This window comes from Heterodontus francisci, chromosome 11 (assembly GCF_036365525.1).
Source record: "Heterodontus francisci isolate sHetFra1 chromosome 11, sHetFra1.hap1, whole genome shotgun sequence".
Taxonomy (NCBI): Eukaryota; Metazoa; Chordata; class Chondrichthyes; order Heterodontiformes; family Heterodontidae; genus Heterodontus; species Heterodontus francisci.
This window is the reverse complement of record NC_090381.1, coordinates 62,233,773-62,261,336: the sequence shown is the minus strand read 5'-3', so window position 1 is coordinate 62,261,336 and position 27,564 is coordinate 62,233,773. Positions and strand designations below refer to the sequence as shown.

At 43.7% G+C, this 27,564-nt stretch overlaps 1 protein-coding gene across 3 annotated transcripts in view; it reads right to left on the bottom strand.

Annotated features, from left to right (window-relative positions):
• Positions 1-10,293: 10,293 nt before the first annotated feature.
• serpini1 (serpin peptidase inhibitor, clade I (neuroserpin), member 1) overlaps positions 10,294-27,564 on the bottom strand; it is a 48,835-nt gene continuing 31,564 nt past the window's right edge. For all 3 annotated transcript variants that reach the window (XM_068042186.1, XM_068042185.1, XM_068042187.1), the window contains exons 7-9: positions 13,848-13,931; positions 12,229-12,318; positions 10,294-10,605 (exon numbers count right to left, since the gene is read on the bottom strand). In XM_068042186.1, the coding sequence (XP_067898287.1) occupies positions 10,529-10,605; positions 12,229-12,318; positions 13,848-13,931 (251 nt within the window). In that variant the 3' untranslated portion in view covers positions 10,294-10,528. The remainder of the gene's footprint in view (positions 10,606-12,228; positions 12,319-13,847; positions 13,932-27,564) is intronic.

The following is a 27,564-nucleotide window of genomic DNA, read 5'->3' as shown; positions in this document are numbered from 1 at the left end:
CTAGCTCAGTGCAGAAATTAATCATGGTACATTGTCAATACAGTTCGTCATCAGGGGTAAGATGATATGGGAGACATGGAGAGAACTATAGCTGCCTTTACCAAAGCACAGGAATTTAAAAGCATATAAGTGCCCAAAATTTTGTAAGAGTTTGAGAGATTAAACAGTGAAAGATTATTTCCACTCGTCAGTGAATTAACAAAGAACAAAAATGTAGCATTCATACCAGATCAGTAAACAGACAGGTTAGAAGAATATGGAACTCATTATCACAAGGATACATTGAAACGGAGTCAATCATGACATTTAAAAACAAAAAGTAGATAAGCACTTGAAGAAATATATTCAAGGGTATGAGGAAAGTCTACAGAATGGGATTAGTTTGGACATCTCCAATGTGGAGCTCGCATGGCCACAGGCATGATTGACCGAATGTAATGGTATTTCTACAATTCTATAAAGCATGTAGCAGTTGTGTTATACGGTCTCCACCACTTACACCGTCTTGACGACCACAGGTAGCTGCCTATATAGGGTAAATGGCGCTAACCATTTGCTATTACAATAGGAATCAAATATAAAGCTGCCACTTATAATGTATTAAATGCGCCGACTATTTCAGGAAATTCATTAAGCACTCACCAATTTAAAGGCTGTGCTGATTTCAGGAGAAAATCAGGCCTTTAAGCAGTATCAATCAGCTGTTTACACCTTGTTAAAGTGCATTACCTTAGTGATGAGATTCTGGATGGAACTGCTAATTAGAAGAGGCAGTTGCTAAATGAGATGTCTTTAAAAAAAAAAAATTGTTCATCAGTGTTCTGACCAAGTGAGAAGGGGTCAAGGGGTTCCCTCTCAGCCTTTGCCTGGTTTAACTGTAACAGGGTTTAATTTTAGAAACACCGTGTTTTTAGCTCCCCCTCGGTGAATCCTTGTTCACTGCTCCAATTGTAAGATTTAAACAAGAAAGGTGGAAGTTTATTAATCTTAAAATCTAATCCGGTTAACAACTACAAATATGTGATGCGACCACGCTAGTATGCATACGCGATAAACACATGCAGATAGAGACAGAAAGGTAGAAAAGAATAAAGGGGAAAAGTTTGAGGAAATATCTGTTAGTTATTTACTGTCCTTTGAGTTCAATGTGGAGTCTTTGGTTGTCGGTAAGTCCTGCAATTCGTTGGGGCCCAGTGCACACTTCAACTCGTTTTGATGTCGGGGTCTTTTCTCTCTCTCGAGGTTTTTGTGTCTTCCGTGGGTCTGGCGGCTTGGGAGAAAGCGAGAGGGGGACAGCCAAGAGAGGGGCTTCCTTGTTACAGCTTCAGTTGCAAACTGCCTTCTGTTCCTTTCTGTGTGGCATAATTTCAAAAAACTCCAAGTTGGCCAGCAGGTGAGTCATGTGACTAACTGGCTTAACCACTTCTGCATTTGTGGATTGTATTATTTTAGCAGTCCCTAGAATGCTCTTCCTTATACCTTCAATGATTGGTGATCAAAATACCATTTGGGTTAATCGGATCAGAGCGTAGTCCTTTGTTTCCACAAGCACGGTCTCTTTCCTTCCAGCCCAAATGTCTGGTGATCTCTTTAACAAGTAATTTCTTCACTCCAGCAAGAGTTTAAAATTAATGTTCATATGGCAAAATGAATATGCCTCATTCTTGGCAGGTGGCGGTCTACATGACAGTCAGTTACCTTTTTGGTTTTCTTGTCACCACGTATAGTGAACCTATCACACTAACACTGCTTTAAGTGGTGGGCACTATAGTACACCTTTGGTACCAGCACAAGAAAAAAATTAATGCAGGTTGATGCTGAAAAAATGTACAATGTAACATCACACCTGAGCCTGCCGCTTCTCTCAAAATGGACCTCAATTTTTATTGCAGGGGAATGTAAAAGAGTACAGGATGAAATCTTAATTATGGGATTAAAATTTTGAGGAATGAGGGAATCATAGGACTGCACTCAACGGAGCCTACCTGCAGCTTGAATTAATTGAAGGAAGGCTTTTGATAGGCTGTAATGCATTTACTCAATCTGTCCATTCTTAAGTTTAACAAAATGTGCATTAAATAGCAGAAGTTTAATTATTGCCACCAAGTTTTAGATTTTGTTTTACAGTATTCAACACGAGATATAATTCAACAGAAAAGCTGATTATAGTTAGTTAACAGGAAACAGACAGTAGGCATCATTGGGTAATTTTCAGGTTGACAAGGTGTAACTAATGGAGTGCCACAGGGATCAGTGCTGGGGACTCAACTATTTACAAATCTATATCAATGATTTGGATGAAGGGACAGAATGTATGGTTGCTAAATTTGCTGTTGACACAAAGATAGGTAGGAGAGTAAGTTGTGAAGAGGACGGTTATGGGCGGCACAGTGGCGCAGTGGTTAGCACCGCAGCCTCACAGCTCCAGCGACCCGGGTTCAATTCTGGGTACTGCCTGTGTGGAGTTTGCAAGTTCTCCCTGTGTCTGTGTGGGTTTCCTCCGGGTGCTCCGGTTTCCTCCCACAGCCAAAAGACTTGCAGGTTGATAGGTAAATTGGCCATTATAAATTGCCCCTAGTACAGGTAGGTGGTAGGGGGAATATAGGGACAGGTGGGGATGTGGTAGGAATATGGGATTAGTGTAGGATTCGTATAAATGGGTGGTTAATGGTCGGCACAGACTCGGTGGGCCGAAGGGCCTGTTTCAGTGCTGTATCTCTAAATCTAAAAAAAAATCTAAATCTAAAAGACATAAGGGGCTGGATTTTAAAGGCCCTCCATTGCCGAGAATGGTGGTGGGGGGACAATGAAGATCAGTACGGTGCGGGCCCGCCACCGACCCCGATGGCGGCAGGCCCCCATACCGATCTCGGCGATGGCGGTGAGGCCTCATGGCGGCCGAACTGCCGCTGGGTGACGGGCCCCACATTAAGATATGTTAATGCCTACCGACCACATAGACCGCAGAGATTCACACACCACGTTCCAATCATTATTTGGGTGGCTGACAATTCCGCACCTTCGAATCACCGTTTGTTGAAATGTGGCGCGGCACCTGTGAGGAGGGGGAAGGAGTTGATTTTCTGTGTGTGGAAGGGGTGGGGGGGCTGGGAGTGGGGTTAGAATGCCTCCGATTGGTCGGGGGGGTGGGGAAGGTGATGGGAAGGGATAAAGGACTAGGGGTCAAACATTTTGGGGGTGGGGGGGGGGGGGGGGAAGGTCAAATTTTCAATGTAGGATTTCTGGTGAGGGGGGGGAAGGGAAGGAATGTTGTAATATGCCGTGGGGGGTGGTGGGAGAATGCATTGAAAAGTCATTTTATTCATTTTTCCAAAACTTTCCAAAACAAAACTGGCCCTTTAAATTTTAAATGTACATTGAGGGCTGTAAGTCCTTTAAAAATGGCACTGGTGCCTGCACATTGGCCGGCAACGGCTTGCCCGCCCCTCCATGTCATCGCGGGGGGGCAGGCGATGCGGCAAATGAGCCACCGCGTTTGAAATCGCTACTTCAGCAACGGAGTCTTAAAATCCAGCCCAAGGAGTCTGAAAAGGGATATACATAGGTTAAGTGAGTGGGCAAAGATTTGGCAGATGGAGTGTAATGTGGAAAAGTCTGAAATTGTCCACTTTGGTCAGAAAAATAGAAAAGCAACGCTTTATTAAAATGGAAAGCTATTGCAGAACTCTAAGATGCAGAACTCTAAGATGCAGAAGGATTTGGGTGTCCTAGTACACTAAACGCAAAAAGTTAGTTTACAGGTACAGCAAGTGATTAAGGTGGCAAATACAATGATATTGTTTATTTCAAGGGAAATGGAATATAAAAGTAGAGATATTTTGCTACAGTTGTACAGGACATTGGTGAGACCACATCTAGGGTATTGTATACAGTTTTGGTCCTCTTACTTAAAAAAAGGATATAATTGCATTGGAAGCAGTTCAGAGAAGGTTCACTGGACTGATTCCTGGGATGAGAGGGTTATCTAATGAGGAAAGGTGTTCACTGGAGTTTAGAAGGATGAGAGGTGATCATATTGAAACATATAAGATCCTGAGGGGATTGACAGGATGGATGTTGTAAGGATGTTTCCCCTTGTGGGAGAGACTAAACTAGGGGGACAGAGTTTAAAAATAAGAGGTCTCCATTTAAGACAGAGATGAGGAGAAATGTTTTCTCTCAGAGGGTCATGAGTCTGTGGAACTCTCTTCCCCAGAGAGCGGTAGAGGCAGGATCATTGAATGTTTTTAAGGCAGAGGTAGACAGATTCTTGACAACCAAGGGAGTCAAAGGATATCGGGGATAGGCAGGAAAGGGGAGTTGAGTCCACAAACAGATCAGCCATGACTTTATAGAATGGTGGAACTCAAGGGGCCGAATAGCCGACTCCTGCTCCTAAGTTGTATGTTTATATATAATTGTGTGCACAGTTTTACACTCAAACCAGAAAATAGTAGAAATGCACTTCAGGTCAGTCAACACCAAAAGAGAGAAAAGACAGGTTACTGTTCTGACAAAGGGTCTATACGCAATGTTAAACTGTTTTTCTCTTTATGGATGCTGATAGACATGCAACATATTTTTCCTTGGAATTTATTTCAAATTTCTACCTTTTCTAGTTTTTTTTCCTTCTTATCTCCACAGTCGTAGAACCAATGTTGGTGCATTTTGTACTCCATATAGTGAGAGGGATCAGTACTCCTTTATGAAACTTTTTATTGGCACAATATATGCATGTAGCATCAATACCAAGAATTCAGTGGTCAGGACAAAGTTCACCCTACATTATTCCAAAAGTTTGCCTTCATATCAACTTCAGAGAAATTCTCCAGCACCAATTGCAGTCATCCCTTTTGACATCAGCCATATTTACGCTTTCTCTAATTGAGGCTATTAATTAAATGCAAACCAAATTATGGGCACTTTTGATTGGTTCACATCTTTATTTAGAACACCGAAAACAACTACTATAGCACAATAGTCATCCACACCATACAAGTTGAACCTTACTAAATGTTGTATTCACCCAGTTAATCATGACTCAGCTAGTGGTGCTGTGAATTCTACTAAAACCCAAGTCTACCATGCAAATACTAGTAGGCACCTTATTGGCACATTTTTTTTATAGACTAGAAAATTCAAGCGCAACCCACTTGATCACTAATCTGACAATGCAATCACTGACATCTGTCCAATAGTTGTGGAAATTTCAGTCCCCTGGTAGTTAGTCATGACAAAACTACAGGTTAACATGCTGACTACAGTTGTTATTCCAGAACCAGCCATATCTCCAATCTTTCAAGCCTCAGACTGAAAGTGGTTAAGGGCACCAAAGTGAAAGCAAAATGTTTCAGTGTAGCGTTACAACACCTGTCATGTAGGCCCCCACCTGCCAAGAATGAGGCATATTAATTTTGCCACATGGACATTAAATTTCAAATTGTTGCTGGGAAGAAGGGCAGGCCTGTTAAGAGGACTGCCAGACCTTGGCTGGAAAAAAACATTTACATACTAACAGACATTGAAGGCAGGGAAGTGCATTCCATTCCCTCCTAAGATGATACAATACACAGTGTCAAGATGTGGTCAGACCAGTTAGTCACATGGCTAACCTGCTTGGCAACCTGGGGGTTTCTGAATTGTACAGTTTGAACAGAGAGCCGGCAGAAACCGATTTGCTCCTGGATTGAAAAGACTTCTCCTGGCTGGCTTGCCACAGCATCTCCTGTCCGCTCCCACCTCTTTCTCAGGGAACTCCAAAACCCACTGAAGACACATGAACCCTGAGAAAGAAAAGTCTCTCAGTGAACAAGGTTTAAGAATACTGGGCCCCAACCAAAAGCAAGATCTATTTACAATCAAGGGCTCCACAGTGAGCTTGCAGAAGTATAAAAACAACTCTTCAGATATTGCCTCAAACCTTTCCACTTTATTTTTCTTCTGCTCTTTTCTATCTCTTACAAGTGTGTATCGCGTATGCATGCTAGCGTGGGCACGTCATGAATCCTTAGGCGTTAACTGAATTAGAGTTTAAGTTTAATAAATTTCAACTTTTCTTCTTGAAACTTCAGAAAACCTGTTTGTGCTGGTTTCTTTGCCTTATAATTGGAAAGCAGTGAACAAGGATTCACCAAGGGGGAGCTAAAAACACTGCGTTTAAAATCAAACCCTGTTACAGTAAGACCAAGTGAAGGCTGAAAGGGAACCCTAGACCTCTTTCTTACTTGGTTGTAACACACCACTTTAGAGGCATATGTCAGCACTTACCTGGCACTGTGATATTTTATAGACCACTTTTGCATGGTAAGCAGTGACAGGTAAAAATGTAATAAGAATTAACGACATAGGCAGGAAGAGAGATGAGGTCCTGCAAAGTGAATATAGGGAGTTAGGCAGAAGGTTAAAAAGCAGGACCTCTAGCGTTGTAATCTCAGGATTACTCCCTGTGCCACATGCTAGTGAGGGTAGGAATAGGAGGAATAGGCAAATGAATGCATGGCTGAAGAGCTGGTGTAGGTGGGAGGGCTTCAGCTACTTGGATCATTGGGATCTCTTCTGGTGCAGAGATGACCTGTACAAGAGGGACGGGTTGCATCTAAACTGGAAGGGGACCAATATCCTTGTGGGGAGGTTTGCTAGTACTACTCGGGAGGGTTTAAACTAGTCTTGCAGGGGGGTGGGACCCAAAATAGTAGTCTCTCCGCTGAGATAATTGAGGCAAATGTAGAGGTTAAAGCAAGCAGGTCCAGTCGGCAGGCCGGGTAGGGGCAGGAGTGGGAGCGTGGAAGGTCTGGTCGGCTAAACTGCATATGGGATTGTGATATTATAGCTATTATGGAAACGTGGTTGAAGGATGGGCAGGACTGGCAGCTCAATGTTCCGGGGTACTGATCCTTCCGGCGTGACAGAGGTGGAGGTAAGAGAGGAGGGGGAGATGCACTATTGATTAGGGAGGACATCATGACAGTACTTAGAGAGGATATCCCGGGGGAATGTCCAGCGAGGCCATATGGGTAGAACTCAGAAATAAGAAAGGGGTGATCACTTTGATGGGATTATACTATAGGCCCCCCAATAGTCAGAGGGAAGTGGAGGAGCATATATGTAGGGAAATCACAGATAGGTGTAGGAATTATAGGGTTGTAATAGTAGGTGATTTTAACTTCCCTAATATTGACTGGGACTGCCTTAGTTCCAAGGGATCAGTTGGGTAAGAATTTGTTAAGTGTGTCCAGGATAGCTTTCTGAAGCAGTATGTGGTTGGCCCTACTAGAGAAGGGGCTACACTCGACCTCCTCTTAGGAAATGAGGATGGGCAGGTGGTTGATGTGTCAATGGGGGAGCACTTTGGGACCAGTGACCATAACTCTATTAGCTTCAAGATAGTTTTGGAAAAGGATAGGACTGGTCCTCAGGTTGAAGTCATAAATTGGGGGAAGGCTAATTTTGATGGCATCAGACAGGAACTCTCAAAAGTTGAGTGGGAGAGGCTGTTTACAGGTAAAGGGACATCTGGCAAGTGGGAGGCTTTTAAAAGTGAGATAGGAAGAGTTCAGGGCCGGCATGTTCCTGTTAGATGGAAGGGAAAGGCTGGCAAGTTTAGAGAACCCTGGTTCACGAGGGATATTGAGCGTCTGGTCAGGACAAAGAAGGAGGCATATGTCAGGTATCTTCTTCTTCTTTGGCCTCCTTGTCTCGGGAGACAATGGGTAAGCGCCTGCAGGTGGTCAGTGGTGTGTGGAGCAGCGCCTGGAGTGGCTATAAAGGCCAATACTAGAGTGACAGGCTCTTCCACAGGTGCTGCAGATAAAATTGGTTGTGGTGGGCTGTTTCGCAGTTGGCTCTCCCCTTGCGCTTCTGTCTTTTTTCCTGCCAACTGCTAAGTCTCTTCGACTCGCCACACTTCAGCCCCGCCTTTATGGCTGCCCACCAGCTCTGGCGATCGCTGGCAACTGACTCCCACGACTTGTGATCAATGTCACAGGACTTCATGTCACGTTTGCAGACGTCTTTAAAGCGGAGACATGGACGGCCGGTGGGTCTGATACCAGTGGCGAGCTCGCTGTACAATGTGTCCTTGGGGATCCTGCCATCTTCCATGTGGCTCACATGGCCATATGTCATATCAGGTATAGGCAGCTGGGATCGAGCGAGTCCCTCAAGGAGTATAGGGGATGTAGGACTACACTTAAGAAGGAAATTAGGAGGGCGAAAAGGGGCCATGAGATTTCCCTGGCAGATAAGGTAAAGGAGAATCCTAAAAGATTCTGTAAGTATATTAAGAGTAAAAAGGTAGCTAGGGAGAGAGTAGGTCCCCTTAAGGATCAATGTGGCAATCTATGTGTGGAGCCACGGGAAATGGGCGAGGTCTTAAATGAATATTTCTCGTCCGTATTTACCGTGGAGAAGGTCATGGAAGCTAGTGAGTTCAAGGGAGGGAACACCGATATCCTGGAGCATATCAATATTACAAAGGAGGAGGTGTTGGAGGTTTTGAAGTGCAGTAAGGTGAATAAATCCCCAGGGCCTGACCAGGTGTATGCTAGGATGCTATGGAAAGCAAGGGAGGAGATTGCTGGGGCCCTGGCAGAGATTGTAGTGTCATCATTAGCCACAGGTGAGGTACCGAAAGACTGGAGGATAGCTAATGTTGTGCCTTTATTCAAGAAGGGCAGCAGGGATAAGCCAAAAACTACAGGCTGGTGAGCCTCACATCAGTGGTGGGAAAGTTGTTGGAAGGGATTCTGAGAGACAGGATTTATATGCATCTGGAAAGGCATGGTCTGATTAGGGATAGTCAGCATGGCTTTGTGCTTGGGAAATCATGTCTCACAAATTTGATGTGAGTTTTTCGAGGAGGTGACCAAGAGGATTGACGAGGGCAGGGCGATGTCTGCATGGACTTTAGCAAGGCCTTTGACAAGGTCCCGCATGGTAGGCTGGTCCAGAAGGTTCGAACACGTGGGATCCAGGGTGAGCTAGCAAATTGGATACAAAATTGGCTTGGTGCTAGGAGGCAGAGGGTGATAGTGGAGGGTTGTTTTTCAGATTGGAGGCTGGTGACCAGTGGTGTGCCGCAGGGATCGGTGCTGGGCCCTCTGTTGTTTGTCATATATATTAATGACTTGGATGTGAATGTAAAGGGCATGATTAGTAAGTTTGCAGATGACACCAAAATTGGTGGTATAGTGGACAGTGAAGAAGGTTGTCTAAGGTTATAACAGGATATAGATAAACTGGGAAAGTGGGCAAGGGAGTGGCAAATGGAATTTAACGCAGACAAATGTGAAGTGATGCATTTTGGGAAGTTAAACCAGGGCAGGACATATACAGTGAATGGCAGGGCCCTGTGGAGTGTTCTTGAGCAGAGAAACCTTGGGGTGCAAGTACATAGTTCCCTGAAAGTGGCAACACAGGTAGACAGGGTGGTGAAGAAGGCATATGGCATGCTTGCCTTCATCGGCCGAGGCACTGAGTACAAGAGTTGGGACGTCATGTTACAGTTGTACATAACGTTGGTTAGGCCGCATTTGGAGTACTGTGTGCAGTTCTGGTCGCCGCACTACAGGAAAGATGTGATTAAGCTAAGAGAGGATGCAGAAAAGATTCACAAGGATGTTGCCTGGTTTGGAGGGCTTGAGCTATAAAGAGAGATTGGATAGGCTGGGTCTGTTTTCCCTGGAGGGAAGGAGGCTAAGAGGGGACATGATAGAGGTATATTAAAATCATGAGAGGCATAGATAGGGTAGATAGCCAGAGTCTGTTTCCCATGGTAGGGGTGACTAAAACTAGAGGGCATAGATTTAAGGTGAGAGGGAGGAGGTTTAAAGGGGATCAAAGGGGTAAATTTTTCACACAAAGAATAGTGGGTATCTGGAATGAGCTGCCTGAGGAGGTGGTGGAGGCAGGAACAGTAGCGACATTTAAGAGGCATCTGGGCAGGTACTTGAATGAGCAAGGCATAGAGGGATGTGGAATTAATGCAGGCAGGTGGGATTAGTTTAGATAGGCATTATGGTCGGCATGGTGGGCCGAAGGGCCTGTTTCTATGCTGGACAACTCTATGACTAATTATGGGCCATAATTTAGAAAAGTGTATTAATATAAGTCTTGTGGGCTCGACAGTCATGTGATGATATTAAATTGAAATGTCAACACATTAGCAAAGGCTTGGCACATAATTTTCACTTCATTTTTAAACTATGCATTGCAGCATTCTTAAGGATATTACCTCTGTGCTTTGGTATTCAATATATACTAAATTATAAATTAAATAGTGTTCATAATATGGAACAGTGTTTATATATTTTATTTAAAGGATGAAGGTGACATTACAGTAATAGTAATACAAAAATTAACAATTGTTTAATACACAGACTTTTTCTACAAATGTTATCTATTGTATTCTTTTTTCTTCAGCTAATGACAAAAATTACCAGACTGTAAAAATGCAGTAACTGCAAAACACACCACTTATGAAATGAAAAGCTGTTAAAGGTGACACTTCAACAGTGTAGAATTGGTGTATCTATAATGCTTCAAAATCATGTCCATTTGGAATAATATCTTCAGGATGCATGACTCTGCCCATAAAGAGGATGGTACCTAGATTGGAAGAGGAAAAGGTCACTGTCACGCCAACTTGCTTTGTTAAATTATAATTTTCTTTAATCCACTGATTGGAGATTTGAAATTATATTTTTTGAAGAAATTTAGAAAACAGATAAAATAGATGACTTTGCTACCAGCTTAGGATGGCCACGTGGTTTGCAACACTGTATCCTATATTGCAAGGCCTGTGAGGAGGGAGGTGAAATGTCTGCTCATTCCCCAGCAAGAACCAAGACCTAGGAAGATTAACGGAACTGCTTGTTCTTTTTCTTTTAGCCAGAAGAAATGCTACTAACTGCTATGTTTGAATCACTGAGTGACTGTCATGTGTCCCCATCTGTGGTTTTATGCTTGTGTTCTCTTCAGCAGCAAAGAGAAGCTTCTGGACTCTGACACGTGCAGACCCAAGTAGGGGGTGTCTCTCTCACTCCATTTCAGCTTACAAGCTTTGAATTCTGCCTGTTGACTGACCACCTTTGCATACTCCAGCTACAATCAGAAACCCTTTTGGAGGAAATCATCCACATCGCTGTCTCCAAGACACCCACCAAACCAGTCATCTACTTCTTCAAACTAAAAGCTTCAAGATCACTGAATTCAGCTAGAAGCCAGCCGAATCACCAAATCTCAGACTGCATACCCCTTTTTTCTATGGACTCTAACTCAACCAATCTACCTTTCCCCACTCTGTAACCTATTTGTGTGTAAACCTTTAGATTAGATTAGATTAGATTAGAGATACAGCACTGAAACAGGCCCTTCGGCCCACCGAGTCTGTGCCGAACATCAACCACCCATTTATACTAATCCTACACTAATCCCATATTCCTACCAAACATCCCCACCTGTCCCTATATTTCCCTACCACCTACCTATACTAGTGACAATTTATAATGGCCAATTTACCTATCAACCTGCAAGTCTTTTGGCTTGTGGGAGGAAACCGGAGCACCCGGAGAAAACCCACGCAGACACAGGGAGAACTTGCAAACTCCACACAGGCAGTACCCGGAATCGAACCCGGGTCCCTGGAGCTGTGAGGCTGCGGTGCTAACCACTGCGCCACTGTGCCGCCCTAAGTGTTTGTGTGTGAAAGTTGGCATGTAGTTTATTATTTTTATTAGTTCAGTTTAGGTACAATAAAGTTAACCTCTTTGTTAAACTCAAGAAAAACTGTCTGATTGGTTCTATTATGATCATTGCAAGTAAGTAATCAAATACCTACTGAATTGTCCAGTACATCCACTTTAAAAAAATAATTAAACCGATTGTAGTCAAACAGGGAGGGGGAAAAAAGGGAAGCCCTTTGACCCCTCCTCACTTGACCGTAACAGTCACTCTTAGGACATCTGGTAGATATCGTTAACCACTTAAGTTTAAATATTTTTTTTAAGAAGGCCGAGCTCTGAATTAATTCTACAGTAGTATTTTAATCCCCATACTTTAAAAAAAAGCTATAAAAAGTCACAATTTACTTATTTCCAGTGTAATTTTCAGCATTTGACAATTTAGGACTGTGCACAGATTATAACAAATATTTTTCTGTAATACCTGGCAGTGCAAAATGCATCATTAAACTTTGCTGTATGATACATTGGTATTAGGAATTTCTCTTACCTGTCCTTCGGTTTCTGATCAGAAAGATAAATGGATGATCAGCAATGACCTGGGGATTAAGGACCATCATTCTGCTAACAGCAATCATTTCTGCAACAGAACAAGTACAATTTAAGTAGTTCTATGCAAAATTTGCTGGTTTTGCATTACTATTTTGGACTTGCCAGCCTGGAAGGGGAGCATCTAAGAGGTGACCTTACAAAGTTGTGCATGATAGTAAATAAGATGGAAAAGGTCAATCCAATGAATGAGTAACATGAGCCCATAGTAACATTTGATCTGGTTCTTTTAAAAATAAATTAATGCAACTGCACAAATAAGCGTCAGTATATTCGCGTCAGCTGCAAAAATTTGTGGTTGCAATCGATTTAGATGCTGCTGTAATTGCTGTAATGGGCTAAAAAGGAAAGCAAGACACAAGTCACTGGGCAATATATGCTGGCCTAACCAGTGACGCCCACATCCCACAAATGAACGAATGAAAGGATTCTAACACAGATAACTTAACACATCCAAAACAGCAAAATAACTTTCATTCCACATGAAAATTGATGTGGCATATTCATCCAATTTCAAGTCTTCATAATTAAGAAAATAAACAGTAACTAGGTCAAACTGCATTTGAAAATGCTTTTTACATAGTTAATGTACCAAGGTGCTTAAGAGAAAAGGTGGCTAATGAGCAATAATTGTATAAGAGTTAGAGGAGGTGACCAAAGACATGGTCAAATAATCAGGCTTTAAGACAGAAGTGTTTAGGGACAAGAGTTCTAAGACAGCAGAAGGTTCTGCCAATGATGTTGGGGAAGGGGAGAGGAAGGGACTGGGGGTGGTGGGGGGAGGTTGCAGTGCGTTTGCAGGAGGCATGTGTGTTAGAAGAGCAAAGATTAGATGCTTCATACAGCAGTGATGTTTTGATGAGTTGGCATTTATGCAGTCTACGACAAATTTTTACCATTCCTATATTACGTAATTGCTCCTTATTGCTACAAGAGTCTTCAGTTCAGGCACTTTGTAACAAATGTTTCTGGCATCCTTGTGTATGCATCTTAGCAAAGATAACCCCCTCCACCCCACCCCTTTTATGCCCTGGTGCCTGACTGTTGCTGAAAGCTGGTTCCAGTATCTCTCAAAAAGGCAAATCAGATGTTGGAAATCTGAAATAAAAATAGGAAGTTCTGATGGAGAGTTATACCTGAAAGATTAACTCTTATTCCTGTATCTACAGATGCTGCTTTGCTGAGCATTTCACCAAGTTAGTGAATTCCTACAAGTCTGTTGGCCAACATCGATCCCTAGATCAGTCTTACTTGGGGGCCAATTATCCCCTTGTTCTCTTCCCCATTTTGTTCAAATGGTTTTCACTGTTTCCTTGCTAATGGAACAGAGTATCAGGCCCTCCATATAATGGATGCTGATCCAATATGCCCATTCTGGACCACTGCCAGAGAAATTTTTTTTTACCCCTAAATGTCTATAAATATATGAATATAGAGATTCTACAGTGTAACAGGGAACACAGAGCTAATTAAAATGTGTTAAGAAACCAGAGTTTTTAATATTCTTTGACCCGATGTGCAAGTTTTAAAATACTTATCAGCTTTATTAGAGAGCTATACCTGAGGCTGCAGCTGCTTCAGAACCTTCTTCATTCACCTCAATAAAAGACGAGTGAATAGCCTTGGAGATATGCAAGTCCTTTTCTGTAGTTTGGAAGACAGAATGAAACATTTCACAAGTAAAGCAAACCACAAACACTGAAGTGCGCATGACATATTGTACTATTGGATGCAGGAATTGGCTTTATTAAATCTGCATATTCATGAGAGCACAGTATTGTTAATGCCAACTAAACTGGATATGGAGAAAATAAACTGTGCTATTCAACAGTGATTTGCATAATTTACTCAGGAATGCAAGTGGAATTAATGTCCACTCAGTCCCCAAAATTGATTCATTTAAATTCTCTGAAAATAGTACATTTTAAGTTTGGTGACAGTGCTGGTCTAAATTTCTATTTGAGACTCACTGGCACTGTAACATGCTTTGCGGTAGTGCCAGATCTCTTGTGTCGTTACTCACAGTGAGTCAGCAGAGACACTATGAACAACAGGGATGCTTATGTCAAGTAGGGCTACACCTTCGACCACCGATCCATCAGGCAGTGGTCTACACGGAACGTCCTCAAGGTCCTACAGGAGAAGGAGACGGGGGATCCTGTCGGATGGTTCCCCGAGCAGACCGCCAAAGTCATTTGGCGGAATGCCTCATCGCCAGAACTTTCAAACATGCACCAAGATGTAGCTTGGCTGGTGGTGAGAAGAGCCCTCCCCGTCAGATCCTTCATGCACGCCCGAAGTCTCACCCACTCCGCGCAATGCCCCCGCGGAGGCTGTGGTAGGGAAGAGACGGTCGCCCACCTCCTCCTGGAATGTGTCTTTGCAAAGCAGGTGTGGAAAGAGATGCAGTGGTTTTTGTCGAGGTTCATCCCAAGCAGCTCTGTAACACAGGAGTCTGTGCTCTACGGGCTGTTCCCAGGGACGCACACCGAGACAAACATCAACTGCTGCTGGAGGACTATCAATTCGGTGAAAGACGCCCTTTGGTCTGCCCGAAACTTGCTGGTCTTCCAGCGTAAAGAGTTGTCCACCACCGAATGTTGCAGAATGGCACATTCCAAGGTCCAGGACTATGTGCTGAGGGACGCACTAAAGCTTGGTGCAGCCGCAGCAAAGGCTCAATGGGGAAAGACCACAGTGTAAGGTCCCCCCACCAAGCTGAACTGAGGGGCTGGATCCATGGGAAACCCCTCGAACTGTATCGGAGAAATTTTGTGTGCTGTAAATGTAAAAATGTATATGGCATGACAATGAAATGGAAGAGTTGTGAGGCAACTCATGATTGTATAGAAGGAAGCTGATCACCTTTGCACTGTTTGTATTTTTTGACTTGATGCTGTTTTAAACTGTTTGGGAATGTAATTTTTACAGATTTTTATGAATAAAGTATATTTTGGAAATAAAAAAAAAATGTCAGGTAGGGCTAACATCAGGATTACTGATTTAGTGACTGAATAAGGCAAATGCCATTTTATTAAATGGTACCGTGGAATTTTTTATAAATCAGTGTTTTGAGGTTTGAATTCCTCGACTTTATCCATTATTCCAGGAGAACCTTAAAAAGGGATTATTATGCCTACAACGGGGTGGTCGCGTGCTTTAGTATCACTAGGAACAGTTCTTGGCTTTGCCAGCTCGCAGATGAGGGCCCTGCAGTAGGACTGCTAGGGTTTAATTGCATGTGATGGAAGAAAAGCCTTCCAACATTGAAGAAAAAATCTTAGGCTGGCAAAAATGTGGAGAGGGGAACATGCGCCTTGGCAGAAGGCAGGGATGGAATACGAGACTTGACTCAATGATAAATCCTCCCCCAGGAATCTTCGCCCCCATCCAGCCCGAGCCATTTTCCTGGAGACAGCAACAGCAGCCGAAGGGCCACCCGCTGCTTTGAGGATACAATGGCCTGCGGGTCCCTCGAGGCTTCGGGGGCTAGGCCATCTGCCTGGAGGTGACCTCCTGGTGGCAGACAGGGGCCAGGGCTCCAGACAGGTTTTGAGGCCCTCCCCGCCTACATGGCGTCAGCTGACTAGCTTTTAAAATCATTGAGACACCAAATAATGTGCAGGGTAATCGGTTTGTTTCAAATGCACATTGTTTGGCCACACACAGTAATTATTTTATATCAGCAATCAAGACAGTAGCTGCCTTATGCCAGGTGATACCATACTGTAGTGTCATCAGCTGATAGCACCTCAAACTGCCCTGTGGGGGGAGGGGGATTCTCCCTCTGCAATGGTGGCTCGACTGCTAAGGCCACTCATTAAAAGTTTTTTTAAAGTGTCCCGAGTTAATGCCTCAAAATGGAGTGCCCTCTCTCTCTCTCTTACCTGAACTGCAGGCTTCATCGCTTTCCGAACTAGAGGGCCTTCTATTGGCCTTCCAGCTTTGAGAGCCCACCTGCCGTCTTTAGTTGGATGGCTAGCCTGCCCTCTGGCCACTAATTGTCCAATTCAGGGAAAATCACTGCCAGGTGACTATTTTCCATGCAGTACAGGGTTGTGACCTCCATTTGACCCCGACATTGGGTGTCCCGACATCAGCTGTCCCGACCCAAAAGGCAAGATCCTGCCCCTGGTGTCAATCAGCGCATTAACTCAGCACCTTAACAAGAATTCTTGTTAAGGAGTTGCACAGTTGCTTACCTTGTTCACATAGGTCTACAGGGCACTGCACCAAAATGGCTTTCAAATTACAAGTTTCACAGAAAGTCTGTGGCAAGTCTAAGTGTAATGAATGCTGGTGCCGTTTGTCCACCACTGACTGCAAAATCTAGTCCATTGTAATTGGAAATCAGGAAATGGCAGATTTACTAAATAGCTGTTTTGTATCAGTCTTTATATTAGAGGATTTATATGAAGTAACAGAGAAAAAAGCAAAACTAAAAATAAAATCAAAGGGAGGAACTAAGTTCAATACAAGTTTAAAAAAAATGGTGATGGAGCAACTAATGAGATTAAAGACAGACCAATCTCCAGGAAAAGATCATTTCCACCCAGGGTATTAAAAGAAATAGGTGTGGAAATTGTTGATTTATTAGTCATGAACTTCCAAAATTCTCTTGATTCAGGAATTGGAAAGCTGCCAATGTTTAAGAAGGGTGGGAGAGATAAACTAGGAAATTATAGGCTTAGTCTAATGTCAGTTGTGGGGAACTTCCTCAAATCTGTTATTAAGGACAGAATGACGAGCACTTGAACAAACATGAACTGAGCAGACAGCCAGCATGGACTTGTGAAAGATAAGTCATGTTTAGCAAACCTGATTTTTTTGAGGAGACGACTAACATGGTAGGTAAGGAAGTGTCTATAGATGTTACTTATATGGACTTCCCGAAGGTATTCAGTAAGGCTTAACAAGAGAGACTTAACAAAAATGAAAGCTCATTGAATCGGAAGCAGTCAACTGGCTTGGATAGGAAATAGGTGTAAGGAGGTAGGAACATAGGTACATAGCTATTGACGGAGCTAATTGATCCCACACCAATGGATCAGATCAAAGCTCTGCAGTCCTGCCACATCTAGTCATGAATGGTGGTGGAGAAGTAAGCAACTTACTGGAGGAGGCTCCACAAACATCCCCATTCTCAATGATGGGGGAGCCTAACACAACAATGCAAAAGACAAGACTAAAGCATTTGCAATCATCATCAGCCAGGTGGATGATCCATCTCTGCCTCCTTCTGAGGTCCCCAGAATCACAGATGCCAGTCTTCAGCCAGTTTGATTCACTCCACATGATCCAGGGGTATTCAATATTTAGGAAGGACAGGCAAAAAGGGAAAGGAGGTGGGGTAGCGTTGTTAGTAAAGGAGGAAATCAATGCAATAGTGAGGAAGGATATTGGCTCGGAAAATCATGATGTGGAAGCTGTATGGGTGGAGCTAAGAAACACCAAGGGGCAGATAATGTTGGTGGGGGTTGTCTATAGTCCCCCAGCAGTAGTGGAGAGGTAAGGAATGGCATTAAACAGGAAATTAGAGATGCATGCAATAATGGTACAACTGTAATCATGGGTGACTTTCATCAACATATAGATTGGTCAAATCAAATTAGCAATAATACTGTGGAGGAGGATTTCCTGGAGTGTGTACATGACGGTTTTTTAGACCAATACATTGAGGTACAAACTAGAGAACAGGCTGTCCTAGACTGAGTACTGTGCAGTGAGAAAGGATTAATTTACAATCTTGTTGTGCGGGGTCCCTTGGGGAGGAGCGACCAGAACATGATAGAATTCTTCATTAAGATGGAGAGTGAAGTAGTTGAATCCGAAACGAGGGTCCTGAATCTAAATAAAGGAAACTATGAAGGTATGAAAAACAAGTTAGCTATGGTAGATTGGGGAATTTCACTAAAAGGATTGACGGTGGATAGGCAATGGGTAATATTTAAAGAACGTGTGCATGAACTACAATAATTATTCATTCCTGTCTGATGCAAAAATAAAACCGGAAAGATGGCTCAACCGTGAATACAAAAGAAATTAGGGATAGTATTAGATCCAAAGAGGAGGCATATAAAATTGTCAGAAAAAGCAGTAAGTCTGAAGATTGGGAACAGTTTAGAATTCAGAAAAAGAGAACAAAGAGATTGATTAAGCAGGGGAAAATAGGACACAAATAACCTCCCAGAAACGTTAGGGAACTAAGGGTCTAATGAGAGGGAGGAACTGAAAGAAGTCAGTATTAGTAAAAAAAAAAATAGTGCTAGGGAAACTAATGGGGTTAAAGGCTGACAAATCCCCAGGGCCTGATCATCTACATTCCAGAGTACTAAAGGAAGTGGCCCTGGAAATAGTGGATGCATTGGTGGTCATCTTCCAAAATGCTACAGCTTCTGGAACAGTTCCTACAGATTGGAGGGTGGCAAATGTAACCCCACCTTTTAAAAAAGGAGGGAGAGAAAAAACAGGGAATTACAGACCAGTTAGCCTTACATCAGTAGTGGGGGAAATGCTATAAAGGATGTGATAGCAGAACACCTGGAAAGCATAAACGGGATTGGACAAAGCCATCATGGGTTTACGAAAGAGAAATCAGGCTTAACAAATCTACTGGAGATTTTTGAGGATGTAACTAGTAGAATAGATAAGGGAGAGCCAGTGGATGTGGTGTATTTGGATTTTCAGAGGCATTTGATAAAGTCCCACATAAGAGATTAGTGTGAACAAACAAACAAAGAACAAATAACAGTACAGCACAGGAACAGGCCATTCGGCCCTCCAAGCCTGTGCCGATCTAGATGCCTGCCTAAACTAAAACCTTCTGCACTTCCGGAGTCCGTATCCCTCTATTCCCATCCTATTCATGTATTTGTCAAGATGCCTCTTAAACGTCTCTATGGTATCTGCTTCCACCACCTCCCCCAGTAACAAGTTCCAGGCACTCACCACCCTCTGTGTAAAGAACTTGTCTCGCACATCCCCTCTAAACTTTGCCCCACTCACCTTAAACCTATGTCCCCTAGTAACTGACTCTTCCACCCTGGGAAAAAGCTTCTGACTATCCACTCTGTCCATGCCGCTCATAACTTTGTAAACCTCTATCATGTCGCCTCTCCACCTCTGTCGTTCCAGTGAAAACAATCCGAGTTTATCCAACCTCTCCTCATAGCTAATGCCCTCCAGACCAGGCAACATCCTGGTAAACCTCTTCTGGACCCTCTCCAAAACCTCCACGTCCTTCTGGTAGTGTGGCGACCAGAATTGCACGCAATATTCTAAGTGTGGCCTAACTAAGGTTCTGTACAGCTGCAACATGACTTGCCAATTTTTATACTCTATGCCCCGACCGATGAAGGCAAGCATGCCGTATGCCTTCTTGACTATCTTATCCACCTGCGTTAACACTTTCAGCGATCTGTGGACCTGTACACCCAGATCTCTCTGCCTGTCAATATTCCTAAGGGTTCTGCCATTTACTGTATACTTCCCACCTGCATTAGACCTTCCAAAATGCATTACCTCACATTTGTCCGGATTAAACTCCATCTGCCATTTCTCCGCCCAAGTATCCAACCGATCTATATCCTGCTGTGTCCTCTGACAATCCTCATCACTGTCCGCAACTCCATCAACCTTTGTGTCGTCCACAAACATACTAATCAGACCAGCTACATTTCCCTCCAAATCATTTATATATACTACAAACAGCAAAGGTCCCAGCACTGATCCCTGTGGAACACCACTAGTCACATCCCTCCATTCAGAAAAGCACCCTTCCACTGCTACCCTCTGTCTTCTATGACAGAGCCAGTTCTGTATCCATCTTGCCAGCTCCCCTCTGATCCCATGTGACTTCACCTTTTGTATCAGTGTGCCATGAGGAGTCAAAGGCTTTACTGAAGTCCATATAGATAACATCCACTGCCCTTCCCTCATCAATCATCTTCGTCACTTCCTCAAAAAACTCAATCAAATTAGTGAGACACGACCTCCCCTTCACAAAACCATGCTGCCTCTTGCTAATAATGCTAATAATAATGGGCGGCACAGTGGCGCAGTGGTTAGCACCGCAGCCTCACAGCTCCAAGGACCCGGGTTCGATTCCGGGTACTGCCTGTGTGGAGTTTGCAAGTTCTCCCTGTGTCTGCGTGGGTTTTCTCCGGGTGCTCCGGTTTCCTCCCACAAGCCAAAAGACTTGCAGGTTGATAGGTAAATTGGCCATTATAAATTGTCACTAGTATAGGTAGGTGGTAAGGAAATATAGGGACAGGTGGGGATGTTTGGTCGGAATATGGGATTAGTGTAGGATTAGTATAAATGGGTGGTTGATGTTCGGCACAGACTCGGTGGGCCGAAGGGCCTGTTTCAGTGCTGTATCTCTAATCTAATCTAATCTAATAAGTCCATTTGTTTCCAAATGGGAGTAAATCCTGTCCCGAAGAATCCTCTCTAATAATTTCCCTACCACTGACGTAAGGCTCACCGGCCTATAATTTCCTGGATTATCCTTACCACCCTTCGTAAACAAAGGAACAACATTGGTTATTCTCCAGTCCTCTGGGACCTCACCTGTAGCCAATGAGGATACAAAGATTTCTGTCAAGGCCCCTGCAATTTCTTCCCTTGCCTCCCTCAGTATTCTGGGGTAGATCCCATCAGGCCCTGGGGACTTATCTACCTTAATGCTTTGCAAGACACCCAACACCTCATCAGTTTTGATAATGAGATGACTGAGACTATCTACACTCCCTTCCCTAGGCTCATCATCCACCAAGTCCTTCTCCTTGGTGAATACTGATGCAAAGTACTCATTTAGTACCTCACCCATTTCCTCTGGCTCCACACATAGATTCCCTTCTCTGTCCTTGAGTGGATCAAGCCTTTCCCTGGTTACCCTCTTGCTCTTTATATATGTCTAAAAAGCCTTGGGATTCTCCTTAATCCTGTTTGCCAATGACTTCTCATAACACCTTTTAGCCCTCCTGACTCCTTGCTCAAGTTCCTTCCTACTGTCTTTATATTCTTCAAGGGATTCGTCTGTTCCTAGCCTTCCAGCCCTTACGAATGCTTCCTTTTTCTTTTTGACGAGGCTCACAATATCCCGCGTTATCCAAGGTTCCCGAAACGTGCCAAACTTATCCTTCTTCCTCACAGGAATATGCTGGTCCTGGATTCTAATCAACTGACGTTTGAAAGACTCCCACATGTCAGATGTTGATTTACCCTCAAACAGCCGCCCCCAATCTAAATTCTTCAGTTCCTGCCTAATATTGTTATAATTAGCCTTCCCCCAATTTAGCACCTTCACCCGAGGACTACTCTTATCCTTATCCACAAGTACCTTAAAACTTATGGAATTATGGTCACTGTTCCCGAAATGCTCCCCTACTGAAACTTCGACCACCTGGCCGGGCTCATTCCCCAATACCAGGTCCAGAATGTCCTGTCCAAAAAATAGGACAATTCCAAACTGGCCAATTGCTGCTCCATCAGCCTACTCTCAATTATCAGCAAGGTGATGAAGGTATCATCACCAATGCCATCAAGCGACACTTATGCAGCAATAGCCTTTTCAATGATGCTCAGTTTGGGTTATGCCAGGACCACTCAACTCCAGACCTCATCACATCCTTGGTCCAAACGTGGACAAAAGGAGATGAATTCCAGAGGTAGAAGAGAGTGGCTGCCCTTGACATCAAGGTAGCATTTGACTGAGTGTGGCATCAAGGAGCCCCAGCAAAATTGAAGTCAATGGGAAACGCTCCACTGGTTGGAGTCTTAGCTAGCAAAAAGGAAGATGGTTAGAAGCCAAGCATCCAAGACATCGCTCTTGGGGTCCCTCAGGGTAGTGTCCTGGGCCCAACCATCTTCAGCTGCTTCATCAAAGACTTTCCCTTCATCATAAGGTCAGAAGTGGGGATCATCGCTGATGATTGCACAATATTCAGCACCATTCACGACTCCTTAGATACTGAAGCAGTCCGTGCCCAGAAGCAGGAAGACCTGGACAATATTCAGGCTTGGACTGATAAGTGGCAAGTAACATTCATCCCACACAAGTGCCAGGCAACGGCTAACTCCAACAAGACAGAATCTAACCATCTCCCCTGAATGTTTACTAGCATTACCATTGCTGAACCCCCCACCATCAACATCCTGGGGGTCACCATTGACCAGAAACTTAAGAGGACCAGCCATATAAATACTGTGGCTATAAGAGCAGCTCAGAGGCTGGGAATTCTGCGGTGAGTAACTCACCTCCTAACTCCCCAAACCCTGTCCATCATCTACAAGGCACAATACAGTCATGTGATGGAATACTCTCTACTTGCCTGGCTGAGTGCAGTTCCAACAACACTCAAGAAGCTCGACACCATGGCCAAAGCAGCCCACATGATTGGAACCCCACCACCACCTTAAACATTCACTCCCTCCACCAATGGCACACAGTGGCAGCAGTGTGTACCATCTTCAAGATGCACTGCAGCATCCCGTCAAGGCTCCTTCGACAGCACCTTTCAAACCCCCAAACTCTACCACCTAGAAGAACAAGCGCAGCTGAAGCATAGAACTTCATCTGTAACATAATAACGTGTTCCAAGGTATCAGCATGATAAAAGAAAATATGACACTGAGCCACATAGGGAGATATTAGGTCAGATGGTCAAAAGCTTGGGAATAGGTTTTAAGGAGTGTCTTAAAGGAGAAAATTGAGGTCGAGAGACAGAGAGATTTAGGGAGCGAATTCCAGAGCTTAGGGCCTAGGCAGCTGAAAGCACAGCCACCAATGGTGGAGTGATTAAAATCTGGGTTTCTTAAGAGGCTGGAATTGGAAGAGCGTAGATATCCCAGAGGGCTGTAGGAGATTCCAGAGATAGGGAGAGGCGAGGCAATGGAGGGATTTGAAAACAAGGATGAGAATTTTCAAAATCGAGGCATTGTTTAACTGGCAGCCAATGCAGGTCAACAAGCACAGGGGAGATACGGGAAAGGGACTTGGTGCGAGTTAGGACATGGGCAGCAGAGTTTCAGATGACCTCAAGTTTAGGGAGAGTAGAATGTGGAAGGCCGGCCAGGAATGCGTTAGAATAGTCAAGTCTGGAGCTAACAAAGGTATGGATGAGGGTTTCAGTAGTTCAGTGGAGGTAGGGGCAGAATCGGGTGATGTTATGGAGGTGGAAATAGGTGGTCTTGGTGATTGAACAGATACGTGGTTGAAAGTTCACCTCGGGGTCAAATATGAAACGAAGGTTGTGAACAGTCTGCTTCAGCCTCAGACAGTTGCCATGGAGAGGGATGGGATTGATATCTAGGGAGCGGAGTTTGTGGCGGCGATCGAAAACAAATGGCTTTAGTCTTCCCAATATTTAATTGGAGGAAATTTCTGCTCACCCAGTACTTGATGTCGGACAAGCAGTCTGACAATTTAGACACAGTGGTGAGCTCAAAAGAGATGGGGGTGAGGTAATGACATGTGTTGTGAGCATACACATGGAAACTTATTTACTAAATAACCAACTTAAAGTTGTAAATTAATATTTGGAGTGAAAAATGGTGAACTGTAACTTACATAGAAATGTTAAATAATCTCTTGCTGCAATCTGTGTTCAGACCCGGCACCTTGGATCTATATAGGACATTGCCTGTGCCATTTCTGACACACCACTATATTCGCTGCAGTGCATTCTAATCAGTTCTCTAGCAAATTGTGGTGTAGATTTGCCACTGGATGATCGGGGAGCACAACAGTCTAAATTATGGCATGCATCACCAGTATTGCTGTTGCATGCATAATACAGCTACCACTGAGGAATAGCTAATTATTTACACCTTTTAAAAGAAATAATTTACAAAAATCACATTCCAGTTTCGGTGCTTTGCTTCCAGAGATTCATTCAAATTGATGGTGTGTGAGTGAAGCATAGCTGTGCTGACTCCAGTGCAACAGTGAAGCCAAAACTGCTTAAGAAACAGCAGTCCAATCCCTTTTCAAGTAATAGAAATAAAGTAAGTGAATATCTAGATGAAACAAGTCTTGATCACCAGGTGCACCAGTTTCCTCTCAAATTTGGGAAGTGACTTCTGTGTGTGCATGACTAAAGCATGACACATTGCATATTTGCTGTAGAGCAGCAGTCAAAAGTCTAACTGACTGAACAGAGCAGTATGGTTTAATAACCTGTCACTCACACAAGTGTAAAGTTTATATGAGTTGGCATTATAATTTAGCTGCAGTGATCTGTAACTTGAATTTCTGTGTGTAAGTGCCAGACTTCCAGGTAATGACTTTGTTTCTGAATTCTCTCTTAGCCAGGAGATGCAACTTGGCCTGATTGAGAGTAGTTTTTAAACAACTCGGGTCCATCTGAGGCCATTCTGTTTTGCTCTGCCTAAAATTTACAACCTCTTCTTGACTAGTCTGTTACAGCTACCCTATTCCACTATACTGCCATAATATGTCAACTGTCTCCATCTGTGTTTTTGAGCTATGTTCATGCTCCACTCCAGCAGTCACAGTGCACTGTGCCAGCACTTGCAACATAATCCCTGCGCACAGGAATAAAAAAAAGATCAAAGCTGAGCTAAACAAGTACATGAGACAAACACAACTAAATCAAGAGATTTGCTCTTTTTGCCTACAAACAGGAAACAGTGTTCCTGCCATAAGGGGTACACATTTTGGAAGCAAGTTTGAAGATTAACATTATAATATTTTTCTTTTAAATACTGCCTAAACTAAGTTTCAACAGCATCAGTGTTGTCTTTTTTGCTTACAAGATGAAAAGAAAAGCTTCTCAAAGTTACTAGTCTTTATTTCCAGAACCTAATAGGACTCTTTATCACTGTATAGCACTGCACTTTTTTACATTTCTCATGGACAACAGATATTCCAGGTGCTGAGAATGTATTATAAATCCCATGGTGAGGTGGAGGGGAAACTGCTATTAAACTTTGAAGTGAACAGATTTCAATGAAAATTTAAATGCTGTAGTCATATACTCCAATTTTTATAATCACATTATAAACAATCTACAGTGTCATGCTAGGCCCCACCTGCCAAGAATGAGGCACATCAATTTTGTCATGAACATTGATTTTTAACTGTTGTTGGAGCGAGGAAATGACTTGTTAAACAGATCAGCCGTGGCTGGAAAAAAACATTTACATACTAACAGATATCGAAGGTGAGGAAGCGCATTCCAGGGCCTGCTAAGGAGGATACAATCCACAAGGGCCAGGACTGGTTAGACCAGCTGGTCACATGACTACCTGGCTGTTCCAGCGTTTTCTTCTGAACTGGCCAAAGAGAGTTTGAACGCAAAAAGTCTGTTTGCTCCTGAATTGAGAAGATCTCTGCTGTCTGCTCCCATCTCTTTCTCACAAGCCTCTGTATCCACTGAAGACACAGGAACCCCAAGAGAGTACAGTCCCCTACAGCGAACAAGGTTTAAGAAGAATACTGGGCCCCAACGAAAAGCAAGATCTACCTACAATCAAGGACTCTACAGTGAGCTCGAAGAACCATAACAACAACTCTTCAGATATTGCCTCAATCCTTTCCACTTTATTTTTCTTCTGCTCTTTTCTGTCTCTATTTGCATGTGTGTATCACATATGCATGCTAGCATGGGCGCGTCGTGTATCCGTAGGCGTCAACCGAGTTAAAGTTCAAGTTTAATAAATTTCAACTTTTCTTCTTTAAACCTAAGAAAGCCTATTTGTGCTGGTTACTTTGCCTTATAATTGGAAAGCGGCGAACAAGGATTCACCAAGGGGAAGCTAAAAATAGTGTGTTTAAAATTAAACCCTGCTACGGTAAGACCAGGTGAAGGCTGAGAGGGACCTCTAGACACTTTTCTCACCTGGTCGTACCAACAGTGTAATTATACACAATGGCAATGGATACACTGCTCAGATTATTTTACAAATGGAGAAGGCCCTATGACTTATTAGTAAAGGCCAATGATTTGTCATAGGAAATGTATGCAGAAATCTTGGGGGTGATATCAAGTTAAATGGGTAAAACTCTACTAAATATACAAAACTCCTGTTGAAATGCACAATTGCATCAGCAGCAAGCTGACACAATGATAAATGTTTTTCCTTTAAGATATGTTTCCAATTTGGTTGCTGCACCTTTTAACATGGGACAAATTTGAGTCCACTGGCAGTACTATACTGTGCAGGATCAGCTGGGTCCACTGCAATACTGTATCTTAAAGTTTAGGTGTGAACTCTCTTCACAAGACCTGTTTTAAACAAGCTTACTGGTTGATGCATATTTTTAAATATATATTTTGATCAGCAAAAACGGTAAACTTTCACCCTACTTCATTAGATTACAAAAATCACAGGATACCACATTGTAACAAGTATTCCTAATAACTTTCCCACAGCTACCTCGACTACACTTCTTCACACCCTACCTCCTGTAAGGACTCCATTCCATTCTCCCAGTTTCTCCGTCTCCGACGCATCTGCTCTGATGATGCTACCTTCCATGACGGTGCTTCTGATATGACCTTTTTCCTCAACCGAGGATTTCCCCCCACTGTGGTTGACAGGGCCCTCAACCGTGTCCGACCCATTCCCCGCACCTCTACCCTCACCCCTTCCCCTCCCTCCCAGAACCGTGACAGGGTTCCCCTTGTCCTCACTTTTCATCCCACCAGCCTCCATATCCAAAGGATCATCCTCCGCCATTTTCGCCACCTCCAGCGTGATGCCACTACCAGTCGCATCTTCCCCTCCCTTCCTCTGTCAGCATTCCGAAGGGATCGTTCCCTCCGCGACACCCTGGTCCACTCCTCCATTACCCCCACCACCTCGTCCCCGTCCCAGGGCACCTTCCCTTGCAATCGCAGGAGGTGTAATACCTGCCCATTTACCTCCTCTCTCCTCACTATCCCAGGCCCCAAACACTCCTTTCAGGTGAAGCAGCGATTTACTTGTACTTCTTTCAATGTAGTATACTGTATTCGCTGCTCACAGTGTGGTCTCCTCTACATTGGGGAGACCAAGCGCAGACTGGGTGACCGCTTTGCGGAACATCTCCGCTCAGTCCGCAAGCAGGACCCTGAGCTTCCGGTTGCTTGCCATTTCAACACTCCCCCCTGCTCTCATGCTCACATCTCTGTCCTGGGATTGCTGCAGTGTTCCAGTGAACATCAACGCAAGCTCGAGGAACAGCATCTCATCTACCGATTAGGCACACTACAGCCTGCCGGACTGAACATTGAGTTCAATAATTTCAGAGCATGACAGCCCCCCACTT